General features: G+C 33.4%; 2 protein-coding genes and 3 long non-coding RNA genes across 17 annotated transcripts in view; 4 read left to right on the top strand and 1 right to left on the bottom strand.

The window, feature by feature from the left end:
* Positions 1-197: 197 nt before the first annotated feature.
* On the top strand, positions 198-1,962 carry LOC149501081 (uncharacterized). Its single transcript, XM_089734254.1, is given in 2 exon segments — positions 198-472; positions 797-1,962. Coding segments are annotated over 2 exon segments (1,347 nt in total). The 5' UTR covers positions 198-288; the 3' UTR covers positions 1,960-1,962.
* Positions 1,963-3,243: 1,281 nt separating this feature from the next.
* Positions 3,244-4,766, top strand: LOC149501080 (uncharacterized). Of its 6 annotated transcripts, none has more exons than XR_016324468.1 (3): positions 3,244-3,347; positions 3,674-3,920; positions 4,407-4,766. It is a non-coding gene; the product is annotated as an uncharacterized LOC149501080 (long non-coding RNA). The 6 variants fall into 6 exon arrangements; XR_016324466.1 differs by having other exon boundaries at positions 3,333-3,347; positions 3,633-3,920; XR_016324467.1 differs by lacking the exon at positions 3,244-3,347 and adding an exon at positions 3,352-3,492.
* Positions 4,767-5,867: 1,101 nt separating this feature from the next.
* On the bottom strand, positions 5,868-8,162 carry LOC149501079 (uncharacterized). 7 transcript variants are annotated; one of them, XR_016324462.1, is made up of 3 exons: positions 7,876-8,162; positions 7,303-7,549; positions 5,868-6,816 (listed from the first exon to the last, which is right to left on the bottom strand). It is a non-coding gene; the product is annotated as an uncharacterized LOC149501079 (long non-coding RNA). The 7 variants fall into 7 exon arrangements; XR_016324461.1 differs by having other exon boundaries at positions 7,731-8,161; XR_016324460.1 differs by having other exon boundaries at positions 7,303-7,590; positions 7,876-7,890.
* Positions 8,163-9,383: 1,221 nt separating this feature from the next.
* LOC149501077 (uncharacterized) overlaps positions 9,384-21,409 on the top strand; it is a 94,225-nt gene continuing 82,199 nt past the window's right edge. Inside the window, exon 1 of the long non-coding RNA XR_016324476.1 lies at positions 9,384-9,691. This is a non-coding gene — a long non-coding RNA (uncharacterized LOC149501077). The remainder of the gene's footprint in view (positions 9,692-21,409) is intronic.
* Positions 10,841-20,993, top strand: LOC114241350 (diphthine methyltransferase). 2 transcript variants are annotated; one of them, XM_089734357.1, is made up of 6 exons: positions 10,862-11,061; positions 11,253-11,446; positions 18,004-18,137; positions 18,378-18,833; positions 19,827-19,962; positions 20,491-20,993. In XM_089734357.1, exons 2-6 carry the CDS (start codon positions 11,259-11,261, stop codon positions 20,804-20,806), a joined length of 1,230 nt encoding a protein of 409 aa, XP_089590483.1. In that variant the 5' UTR covers positions 10,862-11,061; positions 11,253-11,258; the 3' UTR covers positions 20,807-20,993. The 2 variants fall into 2 exon arrangements, with proteins under 2 accessions (XP_089590484.1, XP_089590483.1); XM_089734358.1 differs by lacking the exon at positions 11,253-11,446 and having other exon boundaries at positions 10,841-11,061.

Here is a 21,409-nt window from a genome sequence, read left to right as displayed (position 1 = left end):
GATCACTTTAATACAATTTTATTGTAAAATATAAATAATATTCTTTTATAGTTTGAAATTAATGAGTAACTCTTCACACTCATTGTTCATTTATGTGATTGAACGAGAACTGAACGCATCACTATTACTTTAAATATAGCAACATTATTTCACAAAGTGACATTAGCTACTGTCAGCTGGCTTCGTCTAATGGGGTTGGCAACTGTCAAAGTGGCGCTGGTGTGCATTGTTCAAAATAACATTCAATATTTGTATTGGAATTTTTGATTAAAAATTATTTTAAACACAATGACGGGTTGTTTTGTGCCAATATGCTCAGAAATTGGAGTACATCAATTTCTGAAGGACAAGAAAATTGGAAGACTGTGGTTAAAGGCCATTTGACGCGAATAAAGTACTCCCACAAAAAGTTCGAGGTTATGTCGTAAACACTTTGTGGAATCTGACTATGAAAACATTAGTAAATACACAGGTATGCTTCTTTCTGTCAAATATTTATAATGCATGACTAGGTGTAGCACACATCTTTGTTCTCTTATAAAAAAAATCCAAAAATAATTAGTTAGGCACACTATTAGTTGCTAACATATTTTGCAAGTAGATTTATGCTGTAAGGTTTAACAAACACAAAATCAGACTGGAGGAAACACATTTCTCATGAGCTGTTGTTCATTATCAGCTGTTACTATTGAAAGTTCTATCTAAATCGCTGCATCCATTGTATTAACAAATATTTTGAAACTATGGTCAGGTTTCCTTGTGAAAGTATATTTAAATGCTTTTCTTTGTGTTGTAGGTGTCAAACATCAACATAAATATCTAAAGAAAGGTGCTGTACCATCTATATTTTCATGGAATATGAAACCAGTTTCTGAAGAAACAAAAAGTAGAGAACAAAGGCTACAAACTCGTAACCTTAAAAAACAGCTTTTTAGCCTGCCCAGCACTTCCCAATACTGTGAAGATATAGTACCCCTTGAAGAACACAGCAATGTGCATTTTGATTCAAATGTCTCTCAAGAAATTCTAATAGAAAATAATAACTCTAGTATAGATGAAACAATTAGAAGGCATCATCTTACTATTGGAACTCAAACATCCAATATATTAAGATTGTTCTCTACAGAGCTATTACTTGCAGACGATGAGACAGTGCAATACTACACCGGGTTGGAAACAGCATCTAAGTTTTCATTAGTTTTAATCACTCTTTTGCCAATGGCAAATGATATAAGGTATTGCTGGAGTAGAGTGGTCAGCATATCAATGGAAGATCAATTTTTAATGTTACTAATTAAGCTTAGAAGAATCACAATAAATATTGTTGTAACATGGATAAATTTTGTCAGTGATATCTGGAGCCTAATTGACATTTGGCCTAGCCGCAGCTTAGTAAATTATTATATGCCTAATAGAACACATTATCCCTCCACAAGGGTGATTATAGATGGGACTGAAATAGGCATACAGAAGCCTAGTCAACCTGATGCTCAAAAAGCGTCATTTAGTTCTTATAAACATAAAAATACCTTGAAATTTTTGGTAGGAGCTTCACCAGGGGGATTATTATCATATGTTTCAAACGGCTACGCTGGTTGTGCAAGTGATCGACAGATAGTAGAACGAAGTAAGCTGCTGCAGATTTGTTATTCTGGAGATAGTATTATGGCAGACAGAGGTTTTAATGTACAGGATCTGTTTGCCTCTAAAGGAATTAGTATAAATATCCCATCTTGTTTAAAAGGTAAATCACAAATCCCATGTGTTCAGTTAAAGATAAATCAAAAATTAGCTAGTCAGAGGGTTCACATAGAACGATTAATAGGGCTAACAAAAACTTATTTAATATTAAAAAATAAACTAAATCATTTTTATGTACCTTTAGCATCTAAAATATTTTTCATATTATGTGTAATGTTATGTAATTTTAGAGAAGGAATTGTCAATAAAAATAATTAAAAATATTCCTGATTTTTTTTTTCGACAAGTGTGTATAGTTATAATACAGATATTTTTCATACAATGGTTCTTTGAAAATATTTTCATAAAAGGTATCTAATTTATTTAACATATTATTTATAAAACTATTGTCTTTTTCAACATAAATCACTTTGATCTCCTTGTAGGTGTAAATGACCAAGTTGCAGTATGTTTTGCCTGAGCAGTTTAACTGCCCTTGGATTTGATAATAATATGGGCAGGTTTTTTTTAGAGACAATATCCCGTTATATTGTTCTAAGTAAGGCACCGTTGTTATATTTATTTCATGTTTTCTGCTAGCGTATGGACATTTCACTTCAATTATAGTTTCTTCGACCAACACACCATCAGGAGGTGCAGCAAGATATGGGCGCTCATGGCTAATGAAAATGCCACATGGCTCCACTAGCAAACCATATATATTAGCATATTTTGCTAGAGCACTTTTTTTCATTTTGTTTCAAAATTAAAATTTTGGTCTTAAAGCTCTAATCTGAAAAAAGTAAAATAATACATTAGTTGGTAGGTAATGTGTGTAATAAGAACAATTCTTTTTGCACATGCTACAAGGAATAAAGTTCCTAAGGTACATAATTTAATATTATTATTATAATAGCTACCGGAAACAGTTTGAGAGAAGTTTTCTAAGTTAAAATAAAACATCAACATTGTACCTTTCGACAAGATCCGCTTTTTTCTCTCGTAAAGATGCACCACGTTTTCTCAACTCCTCCTTTAATACTTTTACTATCCAGTTGGAATACATGTTGTAAAACTGTTTAGCACTACTTAGAAAGTAATAAGAATCGTATCAAAGTCACAAAATGCCGAAATATCACGAACGCAAAACACACAAAATGGCGGCTCTCTGTGACAAGGGAACAAGCTACGCTGGCGACATCTGAGAAAAGCTTTAACCGGCCAGGTGAATGAAGTTAGCCCCTCAAAAAAATTTTTTTTTCCTGTTTTCTACTTATTTTCTATTAATTCGTTTGTTCATCATTTGTTCTTGATTGTTCACTGTTAATCATTGTTTGTTCCCCATTTATTTATTTTAAAAAAAATATTAAAAATATATCTAAAAGTTAGCCCCTCGATTGCAATTTTTAATATTTTTTCGTCCTTAATTACTCGTAAATATTCATTTTCGATTGTTCTTATATAAAATACGTTTGTTCTCTTTCGAAATTACTCATTTTTTGTTTAATTAATTGTATTAGTTGAATAAATGTATACAAAATATGTGTACTGCGCATGCCATAAGTGTATATTCTATGGCGCATGCGTCAACTATAATGCCTAAACTTTCTACGCGGTTTTAATCGTGAAAAAAAAACAATTATAAATCCTGAAGGATCAATTAATTGGTATACAGTTTAATTCAAAAAATTAAAAAATAAATAAATAAAATAATGTGCATTCGCGTAAAGTTAGCCCAAATACATTTTTTCCATCCTCCTATATACCTATCGCTATGAAGGTATAAAAAAGATAGGTTAAGAGTTCACATAGGTAATATAAACAAATAAGTAAATATGTTCATTATTTATCTTTCAAGAGATAATGTAGGTATACATTATAATAACATTTTGACACAGTCGAAATTATATTCCTAACATTAGTAAAATAACATTTTAATAATTTTTTTATAGGTTATGTATTGAAATTGTTGGAAAATTATTTCATGTTTTAGCTGGAAAACGACATGGAGAATTATATGCAATACAAGATAATGAGCTCCATCAAATGAATTCGAATGAAACCAAACTGTTTACCATCCAAATTCGATTGTCGGGCAGATAGAAAACGAAAATTCACTCATAGTGAACCTCGGCCTGCATTTGTGAAACGGCAAAGACTCACTATTATCAAGGAAATTGAAGAGACGACTAAAAATGAGATGTGTCGTATTATTATACCTTTGCCATCTTGTAGTCAAGGTAGGTGTAACTGTCAATAATTAGTTACACTCACAAATCTCCTAATCAAATAACAATATCAGAAAAAATGAGAATAGTTAGTTAGTTAGTGGAAGTAGCCAAAATGGGCAAGTGGATCTCAGTTCCTATTACATAAGGTACTAGGAAGTTTGTGAAAATGAAAATTTATCACAGTGTAATATCACTTACTTACTTTAACAGTGAAGGAAAACATTGTGATGAAACCTGCACACCTAAATGTTCTTAGGATTTTCTTAGGTGTGTAATCCACCAACCAGCACTAGGCCAGCGTGGTGGACTAAGGCCTAAAAACCCTCTCAATGGTAGTGAAGGCCAGTGTCCAGCAAGGGGATATATTATATGGGCTGATGATGATGACTAGGAAGTTAAATACTACTACTACTACTACGACAGTACACATATAATCCTATATATTTACAAACTATACGTTTGTTGGAAATTGCTAACATTATTTCATATTTCCAGATGTCCAGCCACTTGAAAATAGGTGTAGTAATGACAAAGCTATCCAAGTAGCTCCAGCACAGGAACACAAAGGCAAGGCAAGTGTGTATTGCCACATCACCCCTTAATATATCTGAAGCAAGTATAAGTAAACAATCAGAACCAGCAAAAAAAAAAACTGTTGTTCCTGAGGACAAATTTGACAGTGATGAGTCAAATGCACCAGCAACAGAAGGATCAACTGTTGACTATGGGTTATAGAAGAAGAAGATTAATTCATATTTATTTAAATTAATATTAATGAATATTAATTTAAATTATCGTGCAAAATTCGTGGTCAAAACATATGTGTATTTTATAAATAAATATTCATTCTCAGTATTAATGTTGTTTTAATCATCGATTGAAAAATTGGTTCTTAATGAATTTAGTTGGAGCTAAATGCTGCTTGGAGCTTAATACTTTCGAATAACATAAACACGTGACTTTAAGCATAAACATATTTTTTAGGTAAATACTTTATTTAGCTTTGCTGGATTTATCCAAGATTTCGACATACCAAAATTTCATACAGGAACGACAGATAGATAGCTATCTGATTGAATACCCTTGTAGAATTGAGCTTCGAAGAAAAGTTTATTCTTATTCTTTATTAGACTTTATTCTAGTTGCAGTGTCAGTTAGAGAAGCTGTGCAAGCTTCTCTAACCGATACTGCATGGAATAAATAGTCATTATAATTATAAAATATATTTCTGTTTACATACCATACAATTTTCATAGTTCAAATATGAATTTGGATTGATATGAATTTATTTCGATTATCAAAATAATTTGTATTAAACATTTATATTTCCTCAAAATTTCTATTTTTATAATAATGACTGTGACCACCCCATAAATCACAATATTAAAAATATTAAAGATAACTTATTTTTAAATCATATATTAAAAATTATAAACAGATCGCGAATTAAAATATTATATTATGCCTATCATTCTTAAATAATTCAGTAATGAATTTTCGCATCGCCGCGCCGTATATAATTAATATGAATAATAGGGTATTGCCCACTGTGCTAAAAAAACATAAATTATGTTTTTTTGATAGATCTGCAAACAAGCAAGTGAGTAATGCTATGTTTCCATAAATAAAAAGGCAAAAAAAAATTAAAGAAAGATATTATGCACAAGTTCAAATGCATATGTATTGTGCTAAAAGTAAAACTTGCTACTTTTGTGTAGCATCCAGCAACTTTGAAAAAAATAATCAGGTCACTATAATTAGTAGGTATTGATTTTGATTCCGAGTAAGTTGCACAGTTGTTAGATAATGTAGTTTCTTTTTGGAAGAATAACAATTTTCTAATATTACACAAAAATGTAATGTTAAATATTTTAAAAAAACTTTATACCTATTTTCCTTTTAGGGAGTACAAAATATTGATGTGTACAAAATGAATGTGATTTAATAAAAATAATATTTCAATTTAAATTATGTTTTATTAAAAATTATTCTTAACATACAGGTACAAAGGTTACATAACATTAATATTTATTCCTTTTCATATATATAAGCCCATATTTAGCACATTTGTGGAAAACAGAATCAAAATAATAATGAGTTGCTAGCCATAGAAGACCAGCATAAAAGTCTTATTAAAATCTGTTCAGTAGTTTTTGAATGAAGAGTGAAAATACTTACAAAACTTCCTATTTATAAGTAAGGATTACTTATTTAATTAAAGAGTTTTGTAGGTGGCAAACTATCTAAAAACTTTCTATTTTCCACCAAGTTGACATCAATTATCCTTCCTGCATATATATTTATTGTATTGTTTTTTTTATAGTCTAACAAGGGGTGATATTACATTTGCAATTTCTGGGAGTTTGTTGAAAAATATATTGCTTGCTTGACTTACAGATAAATCGAAATCATCAGCCAATTGAGAGAATGTTCTATTTAATGTTATTCTCATCAGACATAATATAATATTTTGTTCAGAAACATTTGTATGTTTCTCAATCAAGCCTATTATGAAACATAATTCTTGTGGAAGACCAATATATAAACGTTGTTTATTTTTCACTTTAGATAAAGTTGTTAACACATTCATTTTTTCAACTTTTTAGTCTTCTTGAGAGCTATAGTCTGAAGTGCACAAGTCTTTGATGGAGTGGAGATATAGAGAGATAACTCATAGTCAACAGTTGATCCTTCTGTTGCTGGTGCATTTGACTCATCACTGTCAAATTTGTCCTCAGGAACAACAGTTTTTTTTTTTTGCTGGTTCTGATTGTTTACTTATACTTGCTTCAGATATATTAAGGGGTGATGTGGCAATACACACTTGCCTTGCCTTTGTGTTCCTGTGCTGGAGCTACTTGGATAGCTTTGTCATTACTACACCTATTTTCAAGTGGCTGGACATCTGGAAATATGAAATAATGTTAGCAATTTCCAACAAACGTATAGTTTGTAAATATATAGGATTATATGTGTACTGTCGTAGTAGTAGTAGTAGTATTTAACTTCCTAGTCATCATCATCAGCCCATATAATATATCCCCTTGCTGGACACTGGCCTTCACTACCATTGAGAGGGTTTTTAGGCCTTAGTCCACCACGCTGGCCTAGTGCTGGTTGGTGGATTACACACCTAAGAAAATCCTAAGAACATTTAGGTGTGCAGGTTTCATCACAATGTTTTCCTTCACTGTTAAAGTAAGTAAGTGATATTACACTGTGATAAATTTTCATTTTCACAAACTTCCTAGTACCTTATGTAATAGGAACTGAGATCCACTTGCCCATTTTGGCTACTTCCACTAACTAACTAACTATTCTCATTTTTTCTGATATTGTTATTTGATTAGGAGATTTGTGAGTGTAACTAATTATTGACAGTTACACCTACCTTGACTACAAGATGGCAAAGGTATAATAATACGACACATCTCATTTTTAGTCGTCTCTTCAATTTCCTTGATAATAGTGAGTCTTTGCCGTTTCACAAATGCAGGCCGAGGTTCACTATGAGTGAATTTTCGTTTTCTATCTGCCCGACAATCGAATTTGGATGGTAAACAGTTTGGTTTCATTCGAATTCATTTGATGGAGCTCATTATCTTGTATTGCATATAATTCTCCATGTCGTTTTCCAGCTAAAACATGAAATAATTTTCCAACAATTTCAATACATAACCTATAAAAAAATTATTAAAATGTTATTTTACTAATGTTAGGAATATAATTTCGACTGTGTCAAAATGTTATTATAATGTATACCTACATTATCTCTTGAAAGATAAATAATGAACATATTTACTTATTTGTTTATATTACCTATGTGAACTCTTAACCTATCTTTTTTATACCTTCATAGCGATAGGTATATAGGAGGATGGAAAAAATGTATTTGGGCTAACTTTACGCGAATGCACATTATTTTATTTATTTATTTTTTAATTTTTTGAATTAAACTGTATACCAATTAATTGATCCTTCAGGATTTATAATTGTTTTTTTTTCACGATTAAAACCGCGTAGAAAGTTTAGGCATTATAGTTGACGCATGCGCCATAGAATATACACTTATGGCATGCGCAGTACACATATTTTGTATACATTTATTCAACTAATACAATTAATTAAACAAAAAATGAGTAATTTCGAAAGAGAACAAACGTATTTTATATAAGAACAATCGAAAATGAATATTTACGAGTAATTAAGGACGAAAAAATATTAAAAATTGCAATCGAGGGGCTAACTTTTAGATATATTTTTAATATTTTTTTTAAAATAAATAAATGGGGAACAAACAATGATTAACAGTGAACAATCAAGAACAAATGATGAACAAACGAATTAATAGAAAATAAGTAGAAAACAGGAAAAAAAAAATTTTTTGAGGGGCTAACTTCATTCACCTTAACCGGCCAACCCCATTAAAAATCCGACTATACAAAACCAATGAAGTAGGAAACCTATGGAAATGAAACGTCAACCAAAATTTCGTGCCGCTGTGACGTCATCTGGCCACAAAACATGGCGGCTTTAGTGCTGTACAAAAGATTTCAATGTTATCAGGTTTTATCGATAAACGTTCTTGGCTCATTTTATTTTAAATATTGTTGAGTATTATTTATTTGTAGAATTTATACTTTAATGGGAAGTAAGTAGGTATATTGTTATGTGCAAATATGATATGATTTAGATGGGTGAAATCTAAGACAAGTTCGTCCTTCGAATTTGCCAAGTAAACGATATGATGATTTTTAAAAGTTGCTACACTGATTTTATAAAGTTGTCGTTTGTCGCAAAACATAAAGATATGGCGTAGTTCAAAGCCATCAGCCCATTTCTAGCATGCTAAATGTTATCGTATTTTGAGTACGTGTTTTTCTTAGACTATTACAATCTATTTTAATTGTTTTGCTGACTCTAAAGTCCGTAACATACTACCGCAGCGCACCCCAAGGAAGGTGCGCCGCACCATTTGAATCACTTTCGCTTGAGAGTGATTCAAATTTTAAACTTATCAAGGGACCGCGTGAAAAAAAAAACACCTACAGAACATTTATTCATTAATTACAAACGTCATTCCTTGGGACTTCCTCTCTAAAATCACTTAATTATTAAATATTTAACAAATTTACAATAGTGTTTTACTCACTGCGGAATAAAACTATTTTATTTAAATAGTTCCGAAGAGATTTTGTCGGTAGCCTTTTTCCCGAAATATCTAAACAGAATGTCTAAATATGTTTTGATGACATATTTTAAAGTGGTATTTATGATTAGTGTCATGATCAATAGATTCCGACCGAAAAATGGATTTTTCGGATGAGGGCTCCAAAATGAATTTAAATATATATAAATAATAGTTTTAGGACATCGACTTTCTTGAGATCCTATAAAATACGTTTTAATTATTATTTTTGTATGTTTTAAGCATGATAAATTATGAAATTTTGTATAATCAATCATATTAAATCGATATCATAGTCAATAAATAATGTACAACCCAAAACAGACGGCCGAACTGACGTGACAATGACATTTGGCGCGCTAAACATGGCGGATTTTCGGCCTCATTAGACGGAGACGGAGATATTTACGTATATTCATGTTTCATTTTATGTACGCACTGAAATACTGTTATATTGTTTTCCTGCGAGTTAAAGTGCTGAGTAAAAACGAGATAGATATATGTTTATGTATGTGCCTTCAAAATGGGTGCTATTTATATAAGCAATTGTACGTATAAAACAATATGTCGTGTCCCTACTATATAGGTCTATGTACAAAACTTAATAAAACATAGATTACATATCACTGACTACTGTCAAACACTAGTACCTACAATAGTAGTAGTTTTATTTTTCCAAATGGAAAGGCAAAAGTATTGTTAAGTACCATACAGCCTAATCTTTTTTTTTTTATGAAAATTAAATATGATACTATGAAATGAAATGAGGTTGATTAATATGAAACATCTCCATAAAAACCAAGCGAAAACTTGTAATAAGTCCCTCCCACTAAGTTAGTGGATCGGGAGGATTCGAGATGACGTGTTTTGAGCGACGTCGACTGCTTTCCATTCTGTCCGCAGGATCGGGAATGGAACTGGCGCAACAATCAATAATCATTTAACGGGATTGGAAGCCTCTGATTCCTTATTCTAAATAATACTTTATAGAAAAAAATAAACAAATACTTCACAACTCTATAAATAACATATTTCAATAAACACCATAAATAGAGTTTTGAAGATGATCAGCAAATATAATTTTATTATGCCTACATCTCTTTTGATTAAGAGCGAGACACTTTATTTGTATTATATTTTGGTCTAAAAAATGTATACGTACAAAATTGAGTGTTTCAGTTCCATTATGGATAAAATAAAATAAAATCGATAAAATCCGTAACGAGTACGTGCGTGGAAGTCTAGGTGTACGGGACATCGCCGACAAGATGCAGGAGAGTAGGCTGAGATGGTATGGCCACCTGAAAAGGAAGCCTGATTACGTCGGAAATTTGGCGCTACTGCTCGACCTCCCCGGTCAGAGACCTAGAGGTAGACTCAAAACAAGGTGGAGGGACGTAGTGCTGAAGGACAAGAGAGAATGAAATGTTGCTGACGAGGATGTCGAAAACAGAGCGAAGTGGAGGAGTAAAGTCAGAAAAGCTGACCCCACCACCATGTGGAATATATAGCTGGGAAGAGAGAGAGAGTTTCATTATGGATAAGTAGGTAGTTACAATTTTTTTTTAAGTAATCCATGATTATTCTTAGTGAGAAGCGTTTCGACCTTTGTAGTCGATTAACAGGAAAAGTCGAAACCGAGCTTCATTACAATAAAATTTCAAATCGCTCCCACTGGCAACAATGAATCACTATCACTCGACGACTATTTGATACAAAATTCACATCACTAAACCAATTCGAATTTCGGTCGGAATCGGAAGTTCGGGGACATGTCAATGTGGTGATTTGTGGAGTTGTTTGTTATTTACAGCGAAATCGCTTAATAATTTATTTCTTTTATTACAAGAGATCAACTTATTTAATTACGACCTGTCGGCTTTCCAAAGTATAGTAACGTGTTCGCTCTGTTTCTATATCTACAAGTCGAATTAACGAGGAAGAACCAGACAACGGATTAAGGTATGTCCTACACTTAATCTATAATTTGGTGTAGAATTTATCAGTTTTCACTTATGACACGCTAATATACCGTATTCGTGATGACGAAAATGTTTAACTATATCTATTAAAATTGGTAAGTTTTATGTTTCGGTGACAATTTCGTTCGGTGATAAACAATGTTTAATGTTACGGTACGGCCTATTTTACAGATAGCCATGGAAGCGATGGATATTCAGGCCGTGGAGTCAAAATTGAGTGATGTAACCGTCACAGCCATTCCAATGAGCGGTAAAAATGTACACAAGGAGCTGGGTCATGGTGGTAGCAGTCACGCGACCATCTCAACAGTTCCGGCTTCCTCTCCATCCTCTGTTGGAAAGGACAAGGACAACGGCACTTCCAAGTACGCCCAACTCCTTTCTGTTATCGAAGAGATGGGTAAAGAGGTCAGACCCAGTTATTCAGGTAGTCGCAGCTCAGCAGAACGTCTGAAACGGGGTATCGTTCACGCACGTATTTTGGTTAGGGAGTGTCTCATTGAAACTGAAAGATCGGCACGACAGTAGTTTTGACAGTAACAAATCAAACCAGTCAATTTTTAGTGTACCTCAAAGTAAACTAAAGTATACTTGGAAATAATACAATTTACAAATAATAATAAATTTAAACTTATGAATGCTACATAAAATATGTAAATTATTTAATGAAAGACATTTAAATTTAGTTAAATTTGTCGTATTTGTTGATAGATTATATTTATGAAACTAGAAAAAAGAATTTAAATTTTGAGACTCACATTTTAAAGGCAAGCGCATTAAATATTTACGGTTCATGTCATCATTATTCAAAATATGAATTTAGCACTCATACTTATTACACCTAATAAAAAATTTAATGATTATAACAATTATACATGAAAAAAATTCACAGAAACTCGTTATTGTTATCACAGAACACTTCATAATAACCAGTTTTCAAATAAAAAGGAAGTTAGTTGCTTAATCTGTAATGTTAATTTCAATTTATATTCATTACACTTTGTTGAATATTTCCTCTCGGTGAATGAAATGAAATGCACTCCATGAACTGGTATTCAAATGTGATAGTCTTAAGAGCCGCTAAGGTATTCAAGCCATATTTAAATACTGTACAAGTATAAAGTGAATCTAAACTTATATACATTAATATTTGGTTAGCTTGAACTGATTCAGGGTACTTAGATGTATAATTAAGAATTACCGAGTTTGTATTTAATTTTCAATTCAAAATAGTTATTATTAGTAAAAACCTCAACCATTGATGAATGCGAGTGAAACTATTTCAAAATAACAGTGATGAAAAAAAAATTTTTTTTTCAATGTAATTGATATAGACATTTTAGTTGGATTATTTAACATAATTACTTTTATTGAGTGTCACTTAATTTTCATCCCTGTTTGTCTAACTAATTTAAAACCTTACATTTCCATTTGGCCGATAACTCAAGATTATAATTTTGGGAATATTCCGGAACTATATACAATATGTACATAAATGTTTATGTCATGAATGAACACAGGCTGTGATAGAAACATTTATTGTGAACATCTACCTCATTTTCAAACACTATAAATATAGTAATGATATTAAAAATTTAAAGCGTCAATGTCATAGTTAACTCTGTATTGAGTGAGGCAGTGTTGCCAGGAAAGTTGATTAAATGTGTACTATTTTTAGTAAATGAAGTTGATTGATTGTAACTTTACAATTACAAACATGAGTATCATATTGATAAGCGATTTTTTTTAAACTAAATGTTTATAATGAAAAAAGATGCTTATTTTAGAAAACTGCTATATGAATGGGTATTCACAAACGGTTGCATTGCAAATTGAATTCTGTTGTCAATGAATGATATTAATTTGGATATTGAATAAGGTTTTTTTCTATTGTGGCTTGGTGATTGGGATAATGGTAATAACTATTGAACATGAACAAAATATAATGATTGATTTTTATGGCCTCTGAAAGAAGAAAGGGCAGCGTCCCCTCCTGATTGATTTTTTCATCAAAAGTAGATTCAAAAATCACAGACAATGGTTGGTTAAAATATCTTGTAAGCAAAAATTACTATAATCTATTATAACTTGTTTACGGCAACATTGCTCATTGTAATGTTACTTGAAAATTGTAAACAGTGAACACAAAAAAAGTTATCTTCAAGCCATATAAGAAAAGTTTTATCATATATCTATAATGAATAGTTATTAAGTGATATATGCTCATTAATTTTTTATGTTTGTTTTTGGATAGCTTAAGTTGTAAATAAATTTTAGTTTTAGACATTTGTTCGTATATACATCCATGCTGTGACAATAGTTCCTTGTTGTAGTGGTAAGGATTTAGGCAAGCGATATTGTTGAACAATGAACTCCTTTTTTTCGTCAGAAGCTGTTGTGATGCATGGGGTTCACAGTGGCTATGTGTAATTTTATCCTCGTACATAAAGCAGGCTTATTAGTATATGCCGAGAGTGTAGTGTTTCACTGTTTATCATTGATTGGAACATACAAACTGATATTATATACATTTTAAATTTTTCATGTGATAACGTCTTGTAAATCGATGAACACCAGCTGCACGCACGAAAAAGTGTCACGTTCCGCCTGTGCGTGCAAGCGTGCAAGCGAGAGCGCGATATAAGCGTTAGAGAGGCACGACCGGCCCAAGCATTAAAATATCGAAAAAAAAAAATTTTTTCAATTAACTACTTCTCTGTATTATACAAAATAATGATAATTCAGTGATAATAATTCAATTCAATTCATAAAAGTATGCAATTTTTCATCAATGTTTCTTTATGACGCTATCACGTAAAACTATCGTCCGTAAACCGACTTTACAGATTAATTATTATTTTTAGTAGCATTTGCAGAAGCGAGTTTAACTCATTCTTGAGGGTGATTATAAGGCACACAATGTTTAGCTAGTTTGTATGTAATTTTGGCATACAACGGTTCTGCGTTCACGTATGTCTTTGAAGGCTGTAACAGCATCCAAATAATTCAGAATTGAATTATACCTTGAATCCATTCTAATTAAAATTTGCGCCCGAAATATCGAAACGAAGTACTTGCGCCACCTAGGTGGGTGGCGCATTTACGTTGTGGATGTCCATGGGCTCCAGTAACCACTTAACACCAGGTGGGCAGTGAACTCGTCCACTCATCTAAGCAATAAAAAAACCTAATTACCGCTTGAAAGTGGGAAAATATATTTTATAAAACAAAAAATAACAAAACTAATTGAGATTTCCAATTTATTCATTTATTAAGGCCGCTTGTTCAATAGGGAAATAAATCGTGAGAATAATTTACAACAGCAGTCTTTACGGTGACCGTGTTGCCAGATTCGGCCGTCTACAATACCCAGTTGCGACGAAGATGTTGCCATGAGAAGTAAACATGAAATTAACGAAACTGATGCGCATTGCGCAAAAGGCAGTCGAGCAACTTTAAACAGTCAGGTGGATCTGTTTCTGAAGCGAATGTCTAGAAGGTCGTACATAATTCACACATTGTTTGAAATTAGTTTCAGCTGTGTGCTTAGTGCGAGTTTTTTAACGTTTTCGATAGCGTAAAAGTTAGCTCATATTTGTATGGAATGAAATCGTTTGAGTACGTTTGCCGCTAGGGGCGCTGTTCCAACTGCATACAAAATGGGGTTAACTTTTAAGCTATCTATTACGTTAAAAAAGTCTGACTAAGCATATGTCGACGCGAGATAGTTGATGTGAATCCAGCCAATATGCGACTGATACATTTAGAATACAGTTTTTAGTGACGTCTGAACACAGCGGTCGTCACGTAGACAAGTAGAGATAAACTTTTAAATTCGTTTTTTAATTTATGTTATTCGAACAATAATCGCTTGTCTGAATTCGTTTCTACCTCCCTAGTTGAGTAAAATAGACAGATTTTTTAATATAAACTGCCGTCTGAGTATACCTTTAGTATAATTATTGATTATATAAATATAAATATATATAAGAGAATATACGATATAATGTGTAGTCGATAATTACATTTTATGATTATTATGAAATAAGTTACCACTAATTAATAATGTACTTACATAGTTTAAATCTTAATGTTGTAATTATTACGAGTCCACGGTTTTTTTTAATTGATTTTGCTTTTTTTACGTTTGTTATTTTTGTCGCTGTCCGTAACAATATGTAACATATCTGGAAAAGAAAGCTCTTCTGTAATCTGCCATTCCAAAATGGTCACGACTCTCTCAACTCTTAATATTCGTAACGAAAGAAAATATTCTTTGAAATTAAAACACAACGTTGTTTTTCCTAATTCGAACACAACATATAGAGATATGGTACACGTATAGTTAATTTTGATTCGATATATTTCATGTCTAATAACGATTTCTTAAATCTATTTCAAAGGAATGTAGTAATTAATATAAGTAATTAATATATTAATTTTCAAATGCGTTGTGTTTAAGAATGTTTTACATTTTACTACGGCACTTATTTATGGTGCTTCCAAATTGGGATATATTTTTGCAGTTATAGTGTTGCCAGTAATACCAATTATTCATTGAAATATATTTTTAGAATTCACGAAACTAGTCAAACATGTTCAGATTCGAGGTATTCTTTATGTACCAGTACATGTTCCAGAGAAAATTCGATCAGGTTTCTAAATATCTTAACCACTATACAATAAGAACAACAATGGATTCTCAATACGATTTTTAGTTTTGATGACTTTTCGGTATTTCGTCGCTGTTTTAAGCGCTATGCTCACAAGATTCGTTGCATTTGGCTCCGTTTTTTTTTCTTCTAAATCGGTATAGATAAAGGACTGTTCTGAATCATTGTACTATCGGTATAGGGGGTAAGCGAAACCACATGTTGTGGATATACTGTTTCAGTATACGAATAAAATAGTTTAATATAGTTTTAAACTAATATTTTTATAGTTTGCGTATAATGAAACGCGAGACGGACGCGAATTGAAAAAAAAAAAGAACGTTGCTTTATTAAAATAAAATCGAATCTCTTTACGTAATCGATGTTTGATAGTCGATTAAAGATAATAATAAAAAATAAAACATAACCTATCGTTGAGGATAATTGATTAAAAAAATGGTTAATAATGTTATAAACTCGCAGTTTTATTATACGCTACAATGTTTCGAAGAGTCCGTTTATATATAAATCTTTTTCTTATTAATCTCGATGTAATTCCTATTGAAAAAAAAAAACCTACCAAGTAAGTGATGAACCACAAAACAGTACAAATTAGTTAATACGACAATTGTGTAACGAAAAGTTCACCGCAGTTGAATAGATATAGAACTCCGTTCCTCCTCTATGGACATATTTTTAATATAAATAAATGGGTTTAATGTAGTCATCTTGTGTTTTATTTGGTTGGACAAATTACCATACATTTTGGTGTAAGCGCCCGTCTTGAAGAAATGTTCCGGTCATCGTCCTCGTCGAACCCGTCGCTTGCGACGAAGGGCTCGACGAGCGAATTAACCCTTAGACACAGCCCACTGAGTGTCTCGCCGGATCTTCTCAGTGGGTCGCGTTTCCGATCCGGCGGTAGATTCTGCGAAGCACTGCTCTTGCTAGGGTCAGTGCTAGCATCACTCCGGTTTGAGCCCCGTGCACCTACTAATTAAGGTTACGCTGTAATAGCCTTTCAAGGCTATCAGCATAGGTAGGAATAAAAAAATCGGGCCCTACACCCCAGCAGAGGGTAATAGGAAAGAATGATGATGACGAATTAATCTTTGACTGGCTTTAATGGCTTTAATAAACCGCATTTTTGGTTATAAATTTAAGTTTATTATTGTTGGGGTTGGTTTACCGCAGCCCAAAACTATGGTTTAAAATTTTTAAATGATTTGAGACCATGACAATAAGACTAAAATTAAATTAAATTTAAAGACTATTTTCATTGTACATTAAATGCGAACCGAATCGTCGTCTAACAATTAACTCAAGGCTATCAGCTTAGGCAGGAAAAAAAAAAAGAAATGTTAAGTGCGAGACAGATAGTTACCTTGTTTTTTTTTTCTTTTTGTCTTTCTTAAAGTCTTCATTCCTAGCGTGGTAAGCGGCAATAAACTTCTTTAAGTTAATTAAAAACTACTCGCAATTAATTCGCGGGGCGCGTAAGCTGTGTTATGTGTCAATCAAAATTCTACCCTCTGCAACAATTGATATTAAATCGCGTATATATAAAAAAAAAAAAAAATTCGTTACCTACTGGATTTTTAGCAGTCTTAAAAAATAGGGGAGGGTTCTGTTTTAGATAATTTTTTAGGAATATTGTTTGTCATTTGTAGATAAAATTTTAAAGCTTTTTTTTAAAACCGTCTATTTTCGAGGTGGTCTTTTGTTAAATGACGTATTTTATTATTGAAGTCGATCAGAAATCACCAGGTTTTGTTTCAAACCTTTCTGAAATACCCGGTAATTATCGTATATGTACTTTTTTATTTTTTTATTGCCTTTGTTGGTAGACAAGCATATTGCCCACCTTATGGTAAGTGGTCACCGTCGCTCATGGCAATGTCAGGAGCAGAGCCAAGCCGCTGCCTATCATTAGGTACTTTGCGTAAGCCTCGTTTGAAGAAGAACATGTCACAGCGCTCGGGAAACACCGTGGAGTGGAGTTCGTTCCAAAGCAGGATACGTGGCAGAAAAGGTCTTTGGAAACGCACTGTCGATGAACGCAGCGGTTCCAGATAATATGGATGCACTCTGCTCCGGTGGCGAGAGGTGTGATGGTAAAAAGCAGATGACGAGATCATCTCAAGTACCTAATTCTTCAGAGCACACTTGTTTTATATTTATTTCATTTCCGTGTCAAGTGATAATTCAGCAGGATAGCGCTGCTAGCAGGAAGACTAATTGATTTTTATTGTAATAATAAACTTTTTTAGTATGAACGTGACGTGGAGAAATATTTGCAAGTGGAACACTGAGTACAGTGCGGATTCGGTTGAGTGGTGTCCCGTGGAACCTCACAAGAACGTGCTCGTATGTGGAACTTATCAGCTCGCGGAAAGCGACGAAGGTATCTTTTTTTGCTGCTCGCCTTTAGACGTATACAACTCTTTTAATCCGTTACCCGAATTAACGAAATAGGCAATCGATATCTATGGTAGAATGTAAAAAAAACAACAGCTGGTACAGACGTTAAACTTTTAGTGCGATAACAACACTAAAATGGAAAGTAATAGGCAGACTCTATAGCATGAATTCAAGATTTCCAGAAAAGCGTAATCCCAATCTTTTTAAAGTGTTTTATTTCCAGATCAATTGGCACAGAAACAGACAAGGCTCGGAAAAATATTTCTATTCGTAATCAATAAGAACGAGACAGAAATAAAACCAATACAAACTGTAAATACGTCAGGAATTTTGGACTTGAAGTGGTGCAATCACAAATTGGAGGGCCACGCTGTCTTAGCAGCGGTGACGTCGATCGGTGAATTACGAATCTACCGTCTTTTCAATGACGAAACTTTGAATTTAAAATTGTGGAGCGAACACGTTATTGGTCAAGACATATTAGCGTTGTCACTTGATTGGTCGACGAATAAAACGGACAGTGATGTACATAATTTAGTAGTCAGTGATTCGTCGGGATGCGTCACGATTCTGACCGTTAATGGAAATGGAATAGAGAAGAGATTGTCGTGGAGAGCGCATGGCTTCGAAGCTTGGATCGGCGCTTTCAATTATTGGAACACAAACTTGCTTTATTCAGGTATTCCGCCTTCATTATACAACTTTATATTAAAAACTAGCTGTGCCCGCGCCTTCGTCTGCGTGGAATTTAACAAACCATTATTTTATAATAATTTTAATATTTTTGTAAAATAGGAGTAGCCTAAGTTACAACTTATTATATCAGCTATCTGCCAGTGAAAGTCCTATCAAAATTGATTCAGCCGTTCTAAAGATTAATCGGAACAAACAGACAGAAAAAAAAATATTTTGATATAAGCATGTACCCTATATAAATTCATCTGAATGTATTGAAATTTTGATGTGCAATGAGGCGTCTTCCTCATAGTCATCATTAGCTATTTCTAAATAAGAGACAAGTTTAGATAATCACTCATTGGGCTTAAAGTTTTATTTGCAAACGCAAATATCTAATACATGAAATTCTCGTGTCGCGATGTTTGTTGCCATACTCCTCCAAAATGACTCGACCGATTCTCATGAAATTTCGTATGCATATCGGGTAGGTCTGAGTCAACATCTATCTTTCATACCCCTAAATGTTAAGGGTGGTTCATTCCACCCAAAAAAATAATTCTAGAAATAATATATATGACAAAACAACATTTGCCGGTCAGCTAGTACGTATTGTTACGCGCTGGGGTTCGGGATAAATAAATGTTCCACCAATGTACAACTTAAAACTGTATTCAACACTTAAAACACTTTAAAATTCTCAATTCACTTCTTCCGCTTCGCTTCAGGTGATCCGTTCGCTGTTTTGCTTCGAGTAGTTCCGATTACTGACTGACCGTGTATCAAATCTTATAGCCGATACCACATCCCTATAATTATAGCGAACATTCCTCAGAGCACTTTCGGTGCGTACTTCCGCTATCTGTCAATAGATGGCGTTGTACTTCTCGAGCGTTCTAGATGTTACAAGATCCTTTGATATTCGTTCGGCTATTCGGCGATAGATGGCGTTACTCTTACCGGCGTAACAGTATATGAAACTGATTTTAAATTATAGGAGGCGACGACTGCCTATTCAAATGCTTCGACGTCCGCATACAAGACGGACCCGTGGCTGTAAACAAATCACACGAGGCTGGTGTAACCTCAATCAGGAGTCACGTTGACGTGGAGCATCAGTTGCTGACTGGAAGGTCTGTATATTGAAAATTACGTAAAACATCTTATCTTAATTTAAAAACAATGTTTGACGTGACGACGTCGTATCAATCGATAAACACCGGCTGCACGTAAGAAAAAGTGTCACGTTCCGCCTGAGCCTCAGCGTGCAAGCGAGAGCGTGGAACAAGCGATAGAGAGGCGCGATCGGCCCAAGCGTTGGCTTGTGACACATTTATCTCTCTGCTCGCGTGACGTCAGAGCTAGCAGTTCGAATGGTTCTGCGACTGACGTTATCACGTAAAACTATCGTCCGTAAACCCACTTTACTAACAACCAACTGTTTTTTTTTCCTTCTATTATGTAAAACATTCATTAGTGTAGGTTAATTTGTAAAACTGTTAGTTGTGAAGCTTCCGTGGAGCTGATTTCGGTTATTTTTTATTAAAATATTGTTCGTAGAAAAGAAAAAAAATTGTAAATATTTGTTGCGTAAGTACGGCCTAAGAAGCTGTTGTATTTATACAAAAACAATTTTAAAATTTTTATACGTTTTTTTTTAGTTACGATGAAAAAGTCCGGCTCTGGGACGCTAGAAAAATGAAATCGTGCATCACGGAAACTTGCGTCAACGGCGGCGTGTGGCGTTTGAAGTGGCACCCTATCACACCGAATGTCGTTCTAGCGGCTTGCATGTACGGCGGATTCCGTATATTACACATCGATGACGGTGTAAATGTCGTCAGTGAGTACTTGGAGCACTGCAGCATCGCTTACGGCGCGGACTGGTGCCACGGACGGAATCTGGTGGCTACATGCTCCTTCTATGATCGTAGTCTACATTTGAGTGAAATTCAATTAAATCTAGACTCTAACTAAGTGTAGGAAGGAGTAAACTAGTAATCAAATAAACGATTCTTTGCTACGCGGCGGTTAAATTAAAATTAAATTAAATTGTTCTGGAAGTTACATAATTACCACTAAGATAATATTAATAGGTGTTCATTAAGCATAAATACCTGAAATGTATAATATTAATTCTTTATTATTAAAGTTCATAAGAAAATTATTACGTTATTGTTTTGTTTCCTAAATGCTCTTTATACTCTGGGCACCCTTTTGGAAGTCGTCGTGGCCTAAAGGATAAGACGCCCGGTGCATTTGTATGTAACGATGCGACTACGCCGGTGTTCGAATCCCACAGGCAGGTAACAATTTTTCTAATGTAATAAGCATTTAGTAAACGTTCACGACTGACTTCCACGGTGAAGGAATAACATCGTGTAATAAAAAAACAAACATGCAACTTGCGAGTCTGCACGGGTAGGTACCACTGCCCTGCCTATTTCTAGCGTGAAGCAGTAATGCGTTTCGGTTGGCTGTTTGGAAAGGCTGTTGTACTGTAAAATCTGAGACTTAAAACCACCACTTAATTAAAGGACGTCCCAAAGTTAACTTTCCATTAACCCGTAGTGTAACGAG

Source organism: Bombyx mandarina, chromosome 17 (genome assembly GCF_030267445.1).
Source record: "Bombyx mandarina strain Sakado chromosome 17, ASM3026744v2".
NCBI lineage: Eukaryota > Metazoa > Arthropoda > Insecta > Lepidoptera > Bombycidae > Bombyx > Bombyx mandarina.
Note: the sequence above shows the minus strand (reverse complement) of the source record. Positions and strands in the feature narration are given on the sequence as shown.

Bases quoted from the DNA above. Each gene is read 5' to 3' on its own strand.
- LOC114241350 (XM_089734357.1), top strand. From the start codon at position 11,259: ATGGAAGCGATGGATATTCAGGCCGTGGAGTCAAAATTGAGTGATGTA. The intron at 11,447-18,003 runs GTACGCCCAACT...AAACTTTTTTAG, and splicing joins AAGGACAACGGCACTTCCAA to TATGAACGTGACGTGGAGAA. The intron at 18,138-18,377 runs GTATCTTTTTTT...TTTTATTTCCAG, and splicing joins GCTCGCGGAAAGCGACGAAG to ATCAATTGGCACAGAAACAG.